The 16625-nt window shown below is 35.6% G+C and overlaps 1 protein-coding gene across 39 annotated transcripts in view; it reads right to left on the bottom strand.

The window, feature by feature from the left end:
- ablim1b (actin binding LIM protein 1b) overlaps positions 1-16625 on the bottom strand; it is a 64096-nt gene that overhangs the window by 46287 nt on the left and 1184 nt on the right. For 35 of the 39 annotated variants that reach the window (XM_026276413.1, XM_026276402.1, XM_026276423.1 and 32 more), the window contains exon 1: positions 3038-3284. The exons of 1 other annotated variant lie outside the window; for it this stretch is intronic. In XM_026276413.1, coding sequence (XP_026132198.1) covers positions 3038-3284 — 247 coding nt within the window. Of the gene's footprint in view, positions 1-3037; positions 3300-16625 lie in introns of those variants that run through there. 3 more of the 39 variants (XM_026276395.1, XM_026276437.1, XM_026276438.1) reach the window with 1 other exon arrangement.

The following is a 16625-nucleotide window of genomic DNA, read 5'->3' as shown; positions in this document are numbered from 1 at the left end:
ATGAGACCGAGACAAACTGTTCTAAAGTTTGGGGTCAGTAAGATTTTTTTGTAATGTTTTTGAAAGCTCGCCAATGCTGCATTTATTTGATCAAAAACAGTATAAACAGTAATGGTGTGAAATATTAGTATGATTTTTATTTATTTATTTACTTATTTCATCAAAGTTGAAATAGTTTGGTTGCTAAATATGTTATATGGAAACTGTGATAATTTTTTCCAGAATTCTTTAAAAAGCACAAAGTTCGAAAGCACAGAATATCTTTTAATCCGTTTATTGTTACCTTGCTTAGTAAATGTATTTATTTATTAATTTATTTATTTAAATCTTAATGACCCTTCATTGACCCTGAAACATTTAAATGGTGTATCCCATTGCATTTAAATGTATAGATGTTTCATCAATTACAGGTACTTTTACATCATGGAAAACCAATTCATTTATTTATTTATTTTTTACTAAAATCTTTTTGAGATATAAAAGTCATATAAATTTTTTTTTTTAAATACTACTTCTGAAAATCATGCTTTAAGTATATAGATTATGTTTTATTCTGGTCCCAAAACAGACTTTTCTTAAAAATAAATAAATAAATAAATAAATAAATAAATGGCTGTCCCTCAACCATGATTTCCATCACAACCAACAATGTTGCCTCTAATGAAGTTTCAAAAGTTAGTGTACTTGTTTACCAAGAAGACAACAGTAAAGAGCAGATGAAATCTGAAGTGTACAGTGTGACAAAAACAACTGCAGAGATTAGCATCACTTGCAAATCAAATTGTCATTTTAAAAAGCCTTACTCTAAAAAAATTAAAATTAGCTTGTGCAGTGCACATCTCAGCCTTTATACTTCATTATATAAAATGTAATTTCCTCACAAAACATAAATTGAGATGTGTTGGAAATTACATTTGTTGGTTAGGAAAATCATGGTTCCGATAAACATGCATTAACATGGACAATGTTAAAGACAAACCAGCCAACAGGGCCAAAAGTGTCCACAGCCTAAGAAACAGCACATGGGTTGATATGGTTAAAGGAGATTAACTGAATTTTAAATAAGGCAGGATGTGTGTGAGAGAGAGAGACACAGGGTGCCAGCATGAGAAGGCCACAAACAGCAGGTGTTGGATAAATAGAGGGACTTGAAGTCTATTATATCATTAGAAAGGCGAAAACAGCTGAATATTTTGTCAACAAGCAAGAGCAAAGAGAAGGGACTGAGCCAAAGCAACAAGAACAAAGCTAGACCAGTGTGATTACTCTCCATTTACAGTATATGTACAACAACACAAAACACTACTACGACTACTTTATTAATGCTTTAATGCTTGTTTCAGAAAAACATCATTTTCTCTGACATTCTAAAACACTAGACCGTGAATAGAAATGAATTATAGTTATTATAGTTTTTATGTGTTTCTATGTGACATGTTCTAGTTGCTAGGATGTTTCATTTGGTTCCTTACATTTTATCCAAAAAAACATAAACCCACATCTTTACAATGTCTGCAGCACAGTACTGCTATATAAAAGCAGCACATGTGGAACAGAGGAATAACACTATGACACCTTTGGCTTCAGGGTATCTCTGATTTCCACTTCCTGAAGGGAATCCAGACTTGCCTTGGCTATAAATGATTGATTGGTTGAGTGGAGTCATAATTACTATTGTATGCACATAATTACTGTATGTTTCCCTGAGCACAAATGTCAACCATTAATAGTCATGCTTACACATCCATGCACGTCTATACAGACGAGAAACCGCTGTCCAATCTCTAATTTCATCAGTTCTCAAAATATACAGCAGATATTTCCATAGATAATCCATATATTTCCATAAACTGAATAACATCCAGAAAGACCACACAGGTCATCTGCATCTGGAAATCACTGAATTATGCAAGCTTACAGTACGAATGGATTTGTATATGTTCTAGGAAATAACTGTTGCAAAAACAAAAGCAGAGTGTAGTTTTAACAAAAGTATTGCGGATTAAATTACACACAAATAGAAAATGCGTACTAAGACACAAGTTATGTCCTAAAACTGTATAAATAAATATGTCAGTATGTTACTCCAGGATGCAATGACAAATCTGCTGAAAGCTACAGTAAATTATGAAACATTTACAATACCAGTATATGGCATTTTAAAGGGTATAAGGATTAGAGTGATTGTAAAAAAAAAAGAGACCTTTGCAGACTAATGGGAAGATTTGTCAGGAATGTCTCTACCATTTCAGCCATAATCCTGCCAGCGGGATAGTGCTATGATCCATCTCAGACTTCAGATTAGCCTCACATCCCACTGCCTTATAAACACAAATACCAGCATCTCTGTTTATCTCCTCAATTATTTTGCAATATGTTACATTTTTGGCTCAGTGCTATCCGAAATAGTTCTGCCCCTCTACAAACACCACTTAGTCACTATGACTCGTAACTGCTGCTCTGGTAAAATCTAAAATATCCATTCAATAAAAATATTTTTGGCTCATTTTAGAAATTACTCAAATATTTAAACTAATAATTATTATTATTATTATTTTCTAAAAAAATATGTAAAACAAATAATTTTACTAAAAATAAAATTATAAAATTATTATTATTATTTTCTAAAAAAATGTAAAACAAATAATTTTACTAAAAATAAAATTATGTGCATACCAAAATTTTATTGTACTAATTGCAAAATACTTAAATGAAATAATAAAATAAAATAAAATAAAGTAAAATAAAATATTACAAAGTATTGTAGTTTATGCCTAAGAAACAGTGGGGTTAACAAGAAAAAAACATTAATAAAATAATTTGAGTTGCTCTCTTAAAAATACTTTTACAAAAAGTATAACTACTTAAATTATTTTTTATTTTATTTTTGCTTTAACCCTTTTTCACTTAAAAAATAAATAAATTCTACACAACTGTACAACAACACAGGCAGTCACATAATGGGAATATGTTCTATGATTGCAAATAAGTGTCTAGCATGAGTCTAGCATCTCTCCTACTCTTTATCCTCCCTTACCGGGTCCCATGTCAGGGGGTGCCATTTTCTCCAGGATGGCATACTCATTAGGGTTCAAGAAAGGCAGCTGCTCCATCATGGACTGTTTGGGAATAAGGTAGAGCACCTCAGCCACGTTCCCATCTTCGATAATGGACATTCTCCGTACTGAGTTCTTGCGCTTTACCCGGTCCAGCACCACTGAGTCGTCGCTGCGGCTGGAGCCACACAGTTTGCCAAAGCTGTTAAGATTGGGTAAGTTAGGCATGGTGAGACCCTCTAACCACTAGAGATACCATACAAGACAAACATAAAAATCGCCCGGTCATACAATAGTGAGTTGTGTTACAGCTCAACCCCAGGTACTAGATTAAACGTCCAGATCACAGGGGTTTATTTGTGTTGTTGGTGAAGCAGCGCTGAGCCCCTGCTGAGAGCTCTTTCCTGGTTTACTTAAGCAGATTACGGTCCAATGTATTTTTAGTGATTATCTTCTTCAGTGGAATGGAAAAAAGAGCACCTGCATGGAAGTCATGATTTTATGATCTGATACAATACGATATCAAAAACAGATGGATCCTGGCTTAATGCTCTGTGATTGGATGCATCTTCTAGAAGATTATATATTAAATTTTACATTGAAGGGTATTGCAGCCGTATAATATATTGCAGTTTAAATCGTTTTTAAATCAAATCATGTGACTGGCTTTTACTCAGTTTATTTGTAATACAACACAAGGCATCAACGTCCTTATAATGGACATACTAGGAAATAAAACATATACAATAATGCATCGGCTCGATTAAATTGACATTTCAGATTAAAATAAAGATCCTCTCTAACAAAAAGCGCTTCTATCAGAGTTTGTAAAACCGCGCCGTACAAGCATCCGCATTTAAACTGGCACGTTATCAAATCTGCTCTAGGGGACTTTGTCTGTGGTACTTTTAGAATCATAAACCCTGCTTCCATGTCCCATACGTACTGAGTAGCTAATATCACTCACATACAAGTTTAGGTGTACAGCAACTACTGTGCAAGGACATAGAAGGGTATCTCCACAGTCACTGTCAGAGATCTGATAGCTGTTACATATATAAAAATCGACATTTTCACTGAGGTCTTTACAATGGTCATTTATTCAAACGATCACATCAGCAGAAAGTGTGTGATACTTGGTTGTTCAATAGACTAATTTTATTAATGCTATCTCTCTCTCAGACACACAACACATCAGAGAATTACAATTCTGTCATAATTTTTCTTCTACGAAATATAAAAGTTGATATTTTAAAGAAATAAGAACAGGATGAAAATTACAGGTGTGTTTGGGGAGTATTACACCAAATATGTGTTTTAGTATTTGTTTGCTATAAGGTAATTTATATATTACCTAATGGTTGACAACATTTTATTTAAGCAGATTTGCACAATTGTATGAATTCTATGTCTTCAAGAGATGCAGGGCAAAATATTGATGGCTCATATTGCACTATACAAACTTTTTCCAATCGAATGCTTTCAATGATAAGCATGCTATACTAGAGGGTATATTATTAAATATATTAAAAGTACCATTCATATATGCACATTAACATGAATAAATATTAAGAGTCATTCATATTCACATGAACAGCTACTGTTTTTTCAAGTCACAGACACATACTGTAACATGCTAAGACAAAGTTAAAGGGTTACTTCTCTTTAGAATGAAAATTCGTCCATCTTCCAGCAGAGGCCAATTAGCTCATGCAATGTATAATCAATGTGATTGACAGCAGATTGCATGTAAAGGACCTATCAGCCTGTGCCATCTAGTGTTTCATGACTGAACTAGATATATGAATCTCACACTAGGATGATTTCACAGCAGTTACATAAATCATCAATCTGGATGAGAAGATACATTACTCTGACTGCTAATCGTAGACCCAGAGGAAACACAACCAGACATCCTGAGTGTTACAGTGTATTAAGTCTTCATGTGATACGTTCCTTCATTCCCATTTCTGTGACAGTTCGTTTTTCACTTAGGGCTTTTCATCTCCTCACCTGTGTGTGTCTTTGTGCATTAAGATAATGACTATGACATTACAGATACATACATCTCACCAGTGCCATATAAGATCCAGGCGGAGGTTATGTGAGCAAGGAGACAATTTAATATAAAATGACTGTTAATGACAGAGTATGACAAAGTGCCCAGACCACCTATGTCTCCTTCCAGAGGGGCTTATGGGGGAGTCATGTATGCATAATCACCACTTTATACTCAGGGAGATGACTATAGTCAACCTTCTGTGGGACAAAAAGCATTTTTCAGCTGTGCTGGAGCACACTTACATAGACACATGAGCACAGAAACTATCTGTAAAGTTTGTTGTGGGGCACTCTAACAGTGCAGTGTGTAATTTCTTTGAGACTGGCAGCAATAAGCAATGATTATCTCACAGAAAGTTCTGTGGCAGATGTAGAAATGTCTAGACCCAACCACACACACACACACACACACACACACACACACACACTTACAAACACACGCACACACACACACATTCTTTTAATACTACAAGACACTATTAAGCTGCACACAGTCTATTTTAGGATAAAGATACTCTCATGTTTTGAGTGATGGCTCAAAGCACATAGACAAAACAATTTAAAGCACTTAACTGAAATCTATTGTGAAGCCTATTAGAACCCAAAATATTAACGGTGCACCATTTAAACCAGCTAAATTAAATTTCCATCATTTGAGTATATGAATCCCTTCGTGTTACAAACGCTTAAATGCTTGAAATACCTCACATGACAGAGCAGAGGCGCAGATTAAGTCCTGCTGACATATCACAGTGTTGTCATTCAGTCTCTGGCTGTGCTCAACAACACCACAGAGTATCCATTACCTCTGTCACACCCTTCACAGTCCCCAACATGAAGGTTAAACCAATACACAGCCATGTGACAAATCTGGGCAATAGGTGAATCTGGAACACCTTAGAACTTTCATTAATAACATTTATAAACATTATTACAACATAAACTGCATATAGAATTATATATAAAAATTACATATAAAATCTCTCTCTCTCTCTTTCTATATATATGTGTGTGTGTGTGTGTGTGTGTGTGTGTGTGTGTGTGTGTGTATGTGTGCGTGCGTGTGTGTGTATGTGTTTAAAAGAAAAAGGCACTCACTGGGATCTTGACATACCCACTGTGCCCTAGTTATAATGCAGAAAATATTAATAACAGCTCTCTTAGAATGACTGATTTAGTTAACAAATCCAAAAAGCACCATCTACTGTCCAACATATTCTAATTACCCTGAAAAACTGCAACATTACGTAGGATAGACAAGAATAAAGAAGAAAGGTAGTCATCAAGCATACTGACAATAGTTGGACAGGAAAAGTAGACAAAAGTATTCTGGATAATCTGATGGTATATGAAGCCACTGCTGCACACATCTAGGCCTATCATGTTCAGTCACTCTTGTGTGATGTAACACATCTAAATCCACCTTATGGCTTATTACACATAAGTTGTGATTCAGGCAAGGTCAACACTATCAAGCAGCTAATCTGCACAGAGAAGTGCTCAGGGGCTTGTCCACACACTCGGAAGCTGAATCTATAATGCTACCGGGCCTTCCATCCATCTTGACATTCTTACACATGGTCAATCAAGTTGCTGAGGAAAGGATATGCATGTGTTATTCATGGACTGGCAAAGCTAATGATGGGACATACTAGTGCTGGATCCACTCCGGCTCCCTTTGGAGAAAGGTTATTAAACCAACCATGCATGGTTTAATAACCTTCCTCCAAAACATCAAACAATACTCCCTTTCATCGCCATCCGGGCCCACGTCTTATTACATAACATTTCTCCGTGTGGCATATAGAATTTCTCATGGCAAGAGTGAATCACTTCATAGATGAATGCAGGCAATGTAAGCTGCATCATGATGAGGAACGCTGACATTATATAACAACCATTCACAATGCATTAAGATTTCAGTCTCTCTCCATTTTGATTCAAGTTTAGTCATCAAAATCATGCACAAGTGTATCACCATATATGACTATTTTAATGGCCGTGCAATGTAAACGTTACAAAGTATGGAAATTCATTAATATGGTAGGAGAAGATAGATGCCACCCTTAAGAAGAATAAGTGTTTATTTTTAAATGGTAACATTTTTAGATTTAGGTTGCATTAGCCAATACGCTACTAAGGGTAATACATTAAAACATTTAGTAATTTAGTAAAAAAGAAAAAATCCCAACCTGTGGTAAGAGTGTAAAGAATAATTAATATAAAATTCTTAATTAGCTATTCTGTTGAAGTATGTGAAAAATTGAATAACAAAGCAGAATCCCAGAAAAAGAGATTAATCTGAAATAAAATTGTATTAATACAATTTTTACAATCACAGAAAAAGGAAAAAAAAAAAAAAATGGATGCTGTACATTTAAAAAAGTATATATATATATATATATATATATATATATATATATATATATATATATATATATATATATATATATATATATACTTTTTCATGTTTAAATATGTGTTGCTTGTCTTATTTATAATTATTTGTGAAATCTACTAGCAATTTCTGAATAATTGTTTCTGAATAAAGTAAATCATACAGCATCCCCCCCCAGTATTTTTAATTTAACTTCAAAATAAAAACAATATTTTGTACTTTTAAAAAGCCATCATTATGTCCACAAATAACATCTCATAGACAAATAGACACAAAATACTTGAATATGTAAATTAATAAAATGTCACAGATCACTATTTTCCAGAGACTTTAAATTAATTAATACAATTTATCTCAAAAATGTTTTGACTAACTAAAATATTGATATTCAAATAAAATTACAAAACAAGAAGAACATAGCAGTTCAGTGAATGTGTTGAGATGAAATGTTGTGCCATCTATGATTGAGAGAAACAACAAGGTGGGAATCTTACCTTATACTATATGCAAGTAATTTTAGGATGTTTTGTACAATATTAAACATGGGATTATTGCTCTATTTCTATATCCACCAAGGGGTCCTTAGTGTACGAATGGCTGAAGACCCAGCTCAGTAATTGAAAATGTATATAACTAACAGCAAGTGAAATTCTGTTAAGCGTTGCTCCCCCTAGCGGCACTTCTGAAAAGTGCAAGATAATAACTTGTTACACACAAAACCCAGGGCCAAAAATACAGCAAATCTAATCCAATCAAACACAGTCCACTGCACACCATGGCAATTACCAGCTCAAGATCCACTTCACAGTATGAAGTATAAGCATGCACACCATAGGAATGGCATACACGTGCTAACAGTGCAGTTCTCAAGGTAAGAAGTGTCATAAACTTAGCATTTAGATGACAATAATAAACCACTTGTCTTCTTATAAATTTGTCACCTCCTTATTTATGTGATCCAAATTAGAAAAATATTCAAATATCTCTGTGCTTCAAATATTACAAATGAAGTCGAAAACTCAAAATCCTTTGAATGGACTTGAATGGACTAATTCAACATCCCTAAAGGAATTTCGCTCCAAAAGAATTCCTTTAGCTATTAAAACCTCACAGGCATATTCATCTTTGTTGAGAAATGTAGAACAAGATGCTTTGGACATTTACTGTTTGACATGGAACGGGATGTTTCTTCACACTGTGAGGATTAAATGACCACATCCCTGCTTTATTTCTCACACACAGGCTTGCAAACAGATGCATGCTCTCCAGGAGCAATGAAGGTGAAGCGGTATATTCGGCTCCACCCATTGGCTGATTAAACTGGCTCACCGTGAATTGCCCTGCAACACCGCAAAGTAGACATGTGCCACATCTGTTCCAGGGTTCAAAATATAAAAACACCCACAGAGAGAGACTATGAGAAAGAGGAAGAAAGAGAGAGCCTTATCAACTTTGCGCTAAATGGTTACACTTGGGAGAATACTGTAACAACAAAACCTCCTGTTTTTAGTCTTCAACAGCTCCGTCAGTGCTCACTTGAAGAGGAAACGTTGGGGAAATTCTTTCACAATGTCGTAATCCTTTCCAGAGATTTATTTTCTTCCGCTGTATTTTACGTGAGGCTGGTTCGAGTTATATTCCTGGCGATTATGGTCTACTGTGCAAACAGCCTACGGTATCAGAGGTTGCTCAGAGACATCGTGGGGGTGTTTATTTGTGCGGACAACCTTCAAATCTTCAGCCAACCTCAGAATCAAACCTTAACAGCCCTTAAGAGAGTCCCATTACAAACCCACGAGTACCAGAGCAAATCACCAAAGTCTCTGGAGAGATCAAGGTGCAAGCAAGCAAGACAAAAACAAATCTAACACTGTATCTTGACCAGGTGTGATACCACAAGCAACAGGAACTGCATGTGCTCTACAACACAGCCAATCTGAACATATCTGATGCTGAATGTTACAGCATGTGGAGGAGGATTAATAGTGAGATTTCACTGTTGACGGCGCTCCTAAGACTTTTAAAGCACTGGCCACTTACTTTTATTGATAAGTTTGCAAACTGCTTTCCTTAAACCATTTGCCAAATGTCAACAGAGTTAAAAAATGTCATTTAAAAATAATACTTATTACTTATTACTTAAAGTATATTTATTTGTCACTTTGAAAAGTGAATTTATTTATCTTTTATTTTTTTTAATTACAAATATTTCTTCATTTTATTCTTAAATGGCACTTACATTGTCTTCCATATTTGCTTGTTGCAACTGGTTAGGCCAACATTTATGAAAAGACAGCTTTTATTGCCTGCCACTTTTTTTGCTTCATGCCCAGTTTGGAGGGGGATACTGTATAAAAGCATCTTTAATTGCATCTGAAACACATCTTAACATTGAAGCATTAAAAGCTTTGAGTGGGTTCATAACTCAAAATCGATTTGCTGACGCAACATTTAGTATGTCGCTGCAAAAAGCAGAGTTTATCAAATAAGTGACCACAAAATCTCATGTGCAGTGACTGGATCTACTGTAAGAAGAGTGTGACAGGGAAGAGAGAGCTCTTTCAGGGTCTAATCACACAAAGAGATTGCATGTTAGCAGCAGATCTAAAGTGATGTCAGGTAGCCATTGGCGATGGCCTTGTCGCATGCACAGCACTATTCATTCCTCATCATGCTCCCCTTTCACTAATGTAAGCATACTGTAACTCAGATATTAAATATATTTTAAAATAGAATTCATGCTTGTGATGGCAAAGCTGAATTTTCAGAAGCCAGTTTTCAGTATAATATGATCCTTTAGAAATCAATCTAGTACTGAATTGGTGCTCAAGAAAAAATACATTATTATCAGTGTTAAAAACAGTCATGCTACTTAATTTTTTAAAATGTATTTATTTTTTTTGGAAACTGCTATACGCTGCATTTAAATCTTTGGAATAAGTATGATTAAAATAATAATAATACTTTTATTAAGCAAGCTTGCATTAATCTATATATTCTCTCTTTTTATTTAGTAAAATTAAATACAAGTGAAAAAACATAATAAAAAAATCTAATTTTGTACTGCTTTCATCACATTCATTTCCAAAGGTAAGTTTAAATAGCAAAAGGGTTTATGGTTTCATCATCTTAAATAAAAGATGGATGAAGAATCAAAAAGAGTGAAAATGTCATGAAACCTAAAATAAAAAAAAGACCCCTTAAAAAAATAGCCCCTTGTAAAAAAGCCCAGACAGTGTCATGTCAGTGTGTATCATTCAGGCAGGCCTGGTCATTCTCTGAGCTGGAGGGGGGCTTTAAAATAATACATTCAGAAACTGCAAGCAAGCTAAAACGCCTTGACAAATGCTCCATATATCTACATTTTGGCTTTGAGAGATTCCCCTAGCAGCAGTTGTGGTATCACAAGGTCAGTTTCTATATCCCGTGGGTTTACAAAATGCTGGGTAAACATGAGAGCCCAACACAGTGTTAGAAACGCACAGGTCACTGTCCTGGGGAACAAAACGGATGCTACTGTTTCAGTAATGTCCGATCCTACATCTGCTGCTCCCAAGCCACTGTCTGGATAGCTATTATTAATGCAACTGTGCCCTGCTGAGAAGTAATTAATGTGATTGCTTCTGCTCTTACTGCAGGTGGTCTTTTTGGATGCAGCAATTAAGCCCCTTATACTGCCGTGACCTTGTGGATGACCAACAAGACAAGTCCACCCTGCAAGGAAAACAGCAAATATTGCTCTCAAAGTAAGGCTCATAGGACTGCAAGATCTTTCCATTTTAATTGGATTCTGTCTTCAGTTTATGCTAAGTGGCTCCCATCAGTATTCATAAGTGGATCAATCGGGACTACAGGAATTTTACTGTGATGTACTGAAACAACATTAATCAAAGTAGGGCAGCCTCTCTAAGCCAAATCAGAAAGCATAACTGTCATAGTTCCACACCGCAATTAACTGTCAAAATTGTTTCGTAGACAGTTTTCTTATTTGAAAATATGGCTTGAATTATCAGTTATTTCTTTTAAATGAGCCATTTCTTCTTTTAGTTGACTCTAGCATTTGCCTTGATAATGGTTGGCAGACTGTGGATTTAAAATATTTTAGTGTGTAATTAAAAATTGTCTTATTAAAAAGAAAGAACCCCCACAGAAAAAATGCTTTGCAGTGTCCCATGTAAGAAGAGTATACAAAACTTTTTATGACTTTATTTTACTGAATAATAGCCACACGCAAATCTCTAGTTAATATTTAAAGCTTGTTTCAGTTTGCAACAGTAACCAAAGGGGATGGAATTTAGCAAAATGACATTTTTTCCCCTGAAGATAAAAAAAGAGCAAAAAACTAAACAAAAACTCCCCTATACTAAAAAGAAGGGAAAGGAGATTGAGCCGCATTCTGATGTAATAAAGTATGTAAAAACAGAGGGTTTGAAAATGCAATAAGTTGGATGATTGTGCAATTTAAACTGTGGCCAAAGGGGCAGAATCACACTCTCACTTTGACTTTATATTGAATTATTTTGCTTTAATACTGAGTTTATAACACATTCTGTTAAAAAATGTTGGTTTTTCTATATTTATAGTCACTATAAAAATTATAGTCACTATAAGAATCAAGAAGACACGGTATCAAATGCACTGTGGATTTTGGGATTTAGATTTTTTTTTTTTTTTACTACAGTGTAGAGCATAATGATCCTTTGTTTTGACAGGGATCTCTAGGTTTACTTTTAGCCACATCTTCTACAATAACACAGGAAATAATTGGGACAAAAGTTGGCTGGTAGCCAGTAATATCAGCAGCCAGTCTGTAACTGGACTGCTGTCCACAAAGTGAGATAAACTAAGGAAAGCAAACTGGCTTTGACATGAACCAGGCATCAGGAGAACATGGCCTAAAACATTTTGTCAAATGCAAGGTATTCCCAATTGAGGCTAAGCATTTACTTTGTAGACTCTCGAGTGGCTCCAGAGCTCAGTACAGATGAAGCATTCGTCAGGATGGTGATTTTTTTAGTGCAGAAGCACAGAATCAGCAGCCCACAGAGAATACAGAGCTCAGGAGTGTGTGGTCAGCTGGAATCAGAATGATGGCCTCCATCTGGTGCTTACACACCTGCAAGGTATATACAGTATATATATATATATATATATATATATATATATATATATATATATATATGTGTATGTGTGTGTGTGTGTGTGTGTGTGTGTGTGTGTGAGAGAGAGAGAGAAAGAGAGAGAGAGAGAGATAGTACATATTGGAGGCCCTATACATATATAGAGGAGGCCAAAAGACCAAAGGTTTTTATTAATTTAAGCTCCTGTTAAAAAGGTCAGATGTTCTCTTTTCACTCAAGAACACGATGTTTACTGGATCATTCTCAAATAATGCTAGTTTTGCATAACAATTTGTATTGTAATTTGTATTTTTTGTATTAAAAATAATAAATATTAAAGTGTGTTTAAGCATTTTGGGTGTCTCATTGGTTGGGCCATGATATATGTGTATCATTTGTGTGTATCTGAAACAGAATGAAATGGAATGGGAAATATGTAACAGTTTCCCTGTATGACCTCCTAAATTTCTAAATATTTTGTGCTGCCTTACCTCATAGAATTATTTATAAAACTACTAGTGTTTTTTTGGGGGGTAGAGTACATTGAGATGTTTGTCTCCACTTTTAAATGAGGTCTGGACTAATTCAAACTGAGGTTATCTTATAAGCAAAGGGTGGTGCAAAACATGTCTAAAACAAAACCCACTGAACTTGGAAATGTTTCTAACTCTCATTCCTCTGGCTCCAGCCCAGCTCCTGCCATTGTGTCAGGGGGAGCCGATCCACTGATGTGACTTCATACAGGATCTCCATGAAACACCAAAACAATGTGCACCTCACCAACCCTCAGAAGTAGAATGGGGGCATAGAAAGAAAGAGTAAAATGTTATACAAAGGTTCAAAGAGTTTGTGTTAGTGACATAACCTAATACCACAAGTTCAAGGCCACTGGTTCCTCCATCATCCCTTCCCCCTCTCCACTTGACCAGCTCATCCAAAGAGAGGTGACATCCTAGTTATAGGAATGTAGTGGGTCTGGATTCGGCTTGCTGAGGGCGGCTTGGGGACAGAGAGAGGCAGAGGGGCAGCTTCCGGGTGGGATCAAGCTTAATTAAGCCTTGAACAACAACTAAAGCCCTTTGGTGTTCATGAGGCTGAAACCCCAGCAATCAGCAAGCATGCTCCACTTCCCTTGCAGTGGTTAAGCAAAGCTAGCGGTCATAACTAGGTCTTGTTTAAGAAAATGGTATCGGATCGGTATATGGGTTCATGTATTCGCCGATGCCGATGGCAGAATTTGTTGTGGTATCGGTGATATTTCCGATTCTAGTATCTCTACAGCTCATTACAGAACATTTCAGACCTGAAGTAAAGTAGGTCAGAAAATGTAAAGACGTGAGAAAATATGATGTGTGTCAGATCTGCATCATGTTCAGCAGCGGGAACTCTTAAAGTGACAGCAGCCAAATAACCTAATAACTAAGCTGTTGTGATGCCTGTTAAACACAGAACAAAAGAAAAAAAAAAAGAGGAAATCAATCATTTTCATAGCTTTAAGGAATTTAAGAAAATTCTGTATATTAAAGTAGTCTAATAAATAATACATCTGATAGCTCTCAATTATACTGTAATGTTGAAAGGTTATTCAATGGGTAAATGTAAGGCGGATAACACACCTAGACACATCAGAAGTATTGGTATCATACTGGCCTTCAGTTATAAAAAAGCTGCTATTAGAATATACTGTCTTTATGTTGTTTCTACATTGATTTAAGGATTTTTGGTAACTTACATCATTGGAAAATTACCTTTTACTTGATTTACTTCATTCAGTGTTAATAAGGTTACAGGTTCAATATTCAAAGCAAGTGAAAAAACAAAAGGATTTTCATCTTTAACTCGTTCATAAAGTTGCGTCTTGGAATACTAGATGTTGCGTTAACAGGACGTTTTGAGAGTCACATCTGTTACAGCTGTCAATCGGTACAGATGTAATATGGGAGTAAGACTACTAAATCACTCACACAAATGATTCATTAAAAATAGTGATTCATTCAGGAACGAAACGCCACTATACCTGTGAGTTGGTCATGAAAGTGTTAACGGTTGATCCTGCTTTTATTTTGTTTGGACTATTTTCAGCTTTTTGTTGGCAGAGCAAAAATAGATGTTACAATATGTTTTCAAAATATAAATAACTTAATCATAACTGCCTCTTAATAGACCCTTTTAATCAGAGCTTCATAAAACAGTGCTATTACCTTACACCACAAATTCAGTATATTCTAGGATAATTCTTTGCCGGATCCTGTAATTTAGCTTAACTGACTGTGCAGGAATGATTCAAACTATTTATCCAGCAAACACAACTCTGACTGAACCCAAGTGATTAAGCAGATACAAAGCAAGCGTAGCATTAATCTGGACAGCAGGAATTATGATGTGTCATTCTGCTGAAGTAAAGTGACTGTGTTTCCGTGTCTCTGAAGCAAAGCCATGTCAAACAGAGTAGGTTCTATTGCAGCAAACCTCCAAGCGCTCTGGCCTCCATCCTGGTCACCCCCATCAAGAGACAAGTCTCAGAGTCTGACAACCACTTAAAGCAATGATAAGAGACATATCTTACAGGGGCATGGATGACCTGAATTGGGACAGTGATAAGTAGAGCACACCTCGTTTACAATCCTCAGTCTAATCAGTCTCGTAAGAAGTTGTCATTTAGTAATTTAGAACTATTTTCTTGTGTTTTAATACATTAAATTAATACTGAGGGTGAGTAAATGACAACAGAATCAGAATTTTTGGCTGACCTATGCCTTTAAGAAAAACACTGAACCATCATCAGTTTGTTTTTTTCTCAAAAACTGCCAATTTGTGAAGGTGAAAGTGACAGAGCTGTCACAATGTCGTCTTTCCTGGAGAATATTTGTGAGGGCTGTTGGAAAAGAAAACAGTGGTATCACTGCTCTGATTAAAGCCCAAAGAAAAGCAAGTCTGGAGAGGTTCCTACTCGCTGGATGTTGTTAGAGACGGTTTACTTTTCAGATTCTCACAGTGATTTCAGCTGACAGCTTTAACCGGGCTTCCCCAGGGGCCGACAATGATCTTGGGTCCAAGAAATGGAGATACAGAGAAAAAGAGGGAATGCACCATGAAGAGATGAGTAAAAAATTGGGAGGATATTATAGAATAATGTCAAGAAAATCTAACAGTTAGTAATTATTAAATGCCTTTAAGTCATGGCTACAATAAATTCATTAAATATTCCCATTATTATTGCCCAGGAAAAAAGATATGGCTGATTTAGCACACATTAACCCTTTTGTGTCCCAATAGCAGTTGCACTTATATTCTGAGATGGTCAAATAGATCCTGCCATTAAATAGTTTTATCACAAACCATATATTTACTCAGGCTACTGATATAGATCCTGTCATTTTTGAAAACCTCCTGTGTGACAGCTTGCTCTATTTATCCCAACTTGGATTTTGAAGAATTGTTTTTGCTTTGTCAAACTTGTTCCACAGTCTTACAGATGAGTCTGGTGTTATAATTGCCCTCCAGTGACCTCAACAATTGAAATGAAATGACTGGACAAGTGGGAAATGGCTTGCTAAACTTAAGTGCAAAGTTTAAATTGAATTCTATTACTCCGGGCTACTAGGGGTCATAGGGACATGGCAAGAAATACATGGACTTGGACTTGGAAGTAGACAGCGCTGTGAATAGGACTTCACAAAAATGTGCAAACTCAAGACCGAAGTTAAACACACGTCCAGCCAAAATGTCTGATTCTACGAATTTTATGACCAAAAACCTCCAGACTTATATACAGAACTATTCTGCATCTACTTCACTTTAAGCTGCAGTCTTTGTCATTTAGATTAAATTCAAAACCATTTGAAGAAAAACACCATGAGAACAACTATATAATATAATATGAATATGTATTATTATGTATAAATACATAAACTCTGTAATACTGGCATTCATTAACCCAAGCCTCTCTAGCCGAAATAAAAAAAAGCAAAGTCTCAGACTTAGAAATCA

The sequence above is a fragment of the Carassius auratus genome, chromosome 12, assembly GCF_003368295.1.
Source record: "Carassius auratus strain Wakin chromosome 12, ASM336829v1, whole genome shotgun sequence".
In the NCBI taxonomy this organism is placed as follows: Eukaryota; Metazoa; Chordata; class Actinopteri; order Cypriniformes; family Cyprinidae; genus Carassius; species Carassius auratus.
Note: the sequence above shows the minus strand (reverse complement) of the source record. Positions and strands in the feature narration are given on the sequence as shown.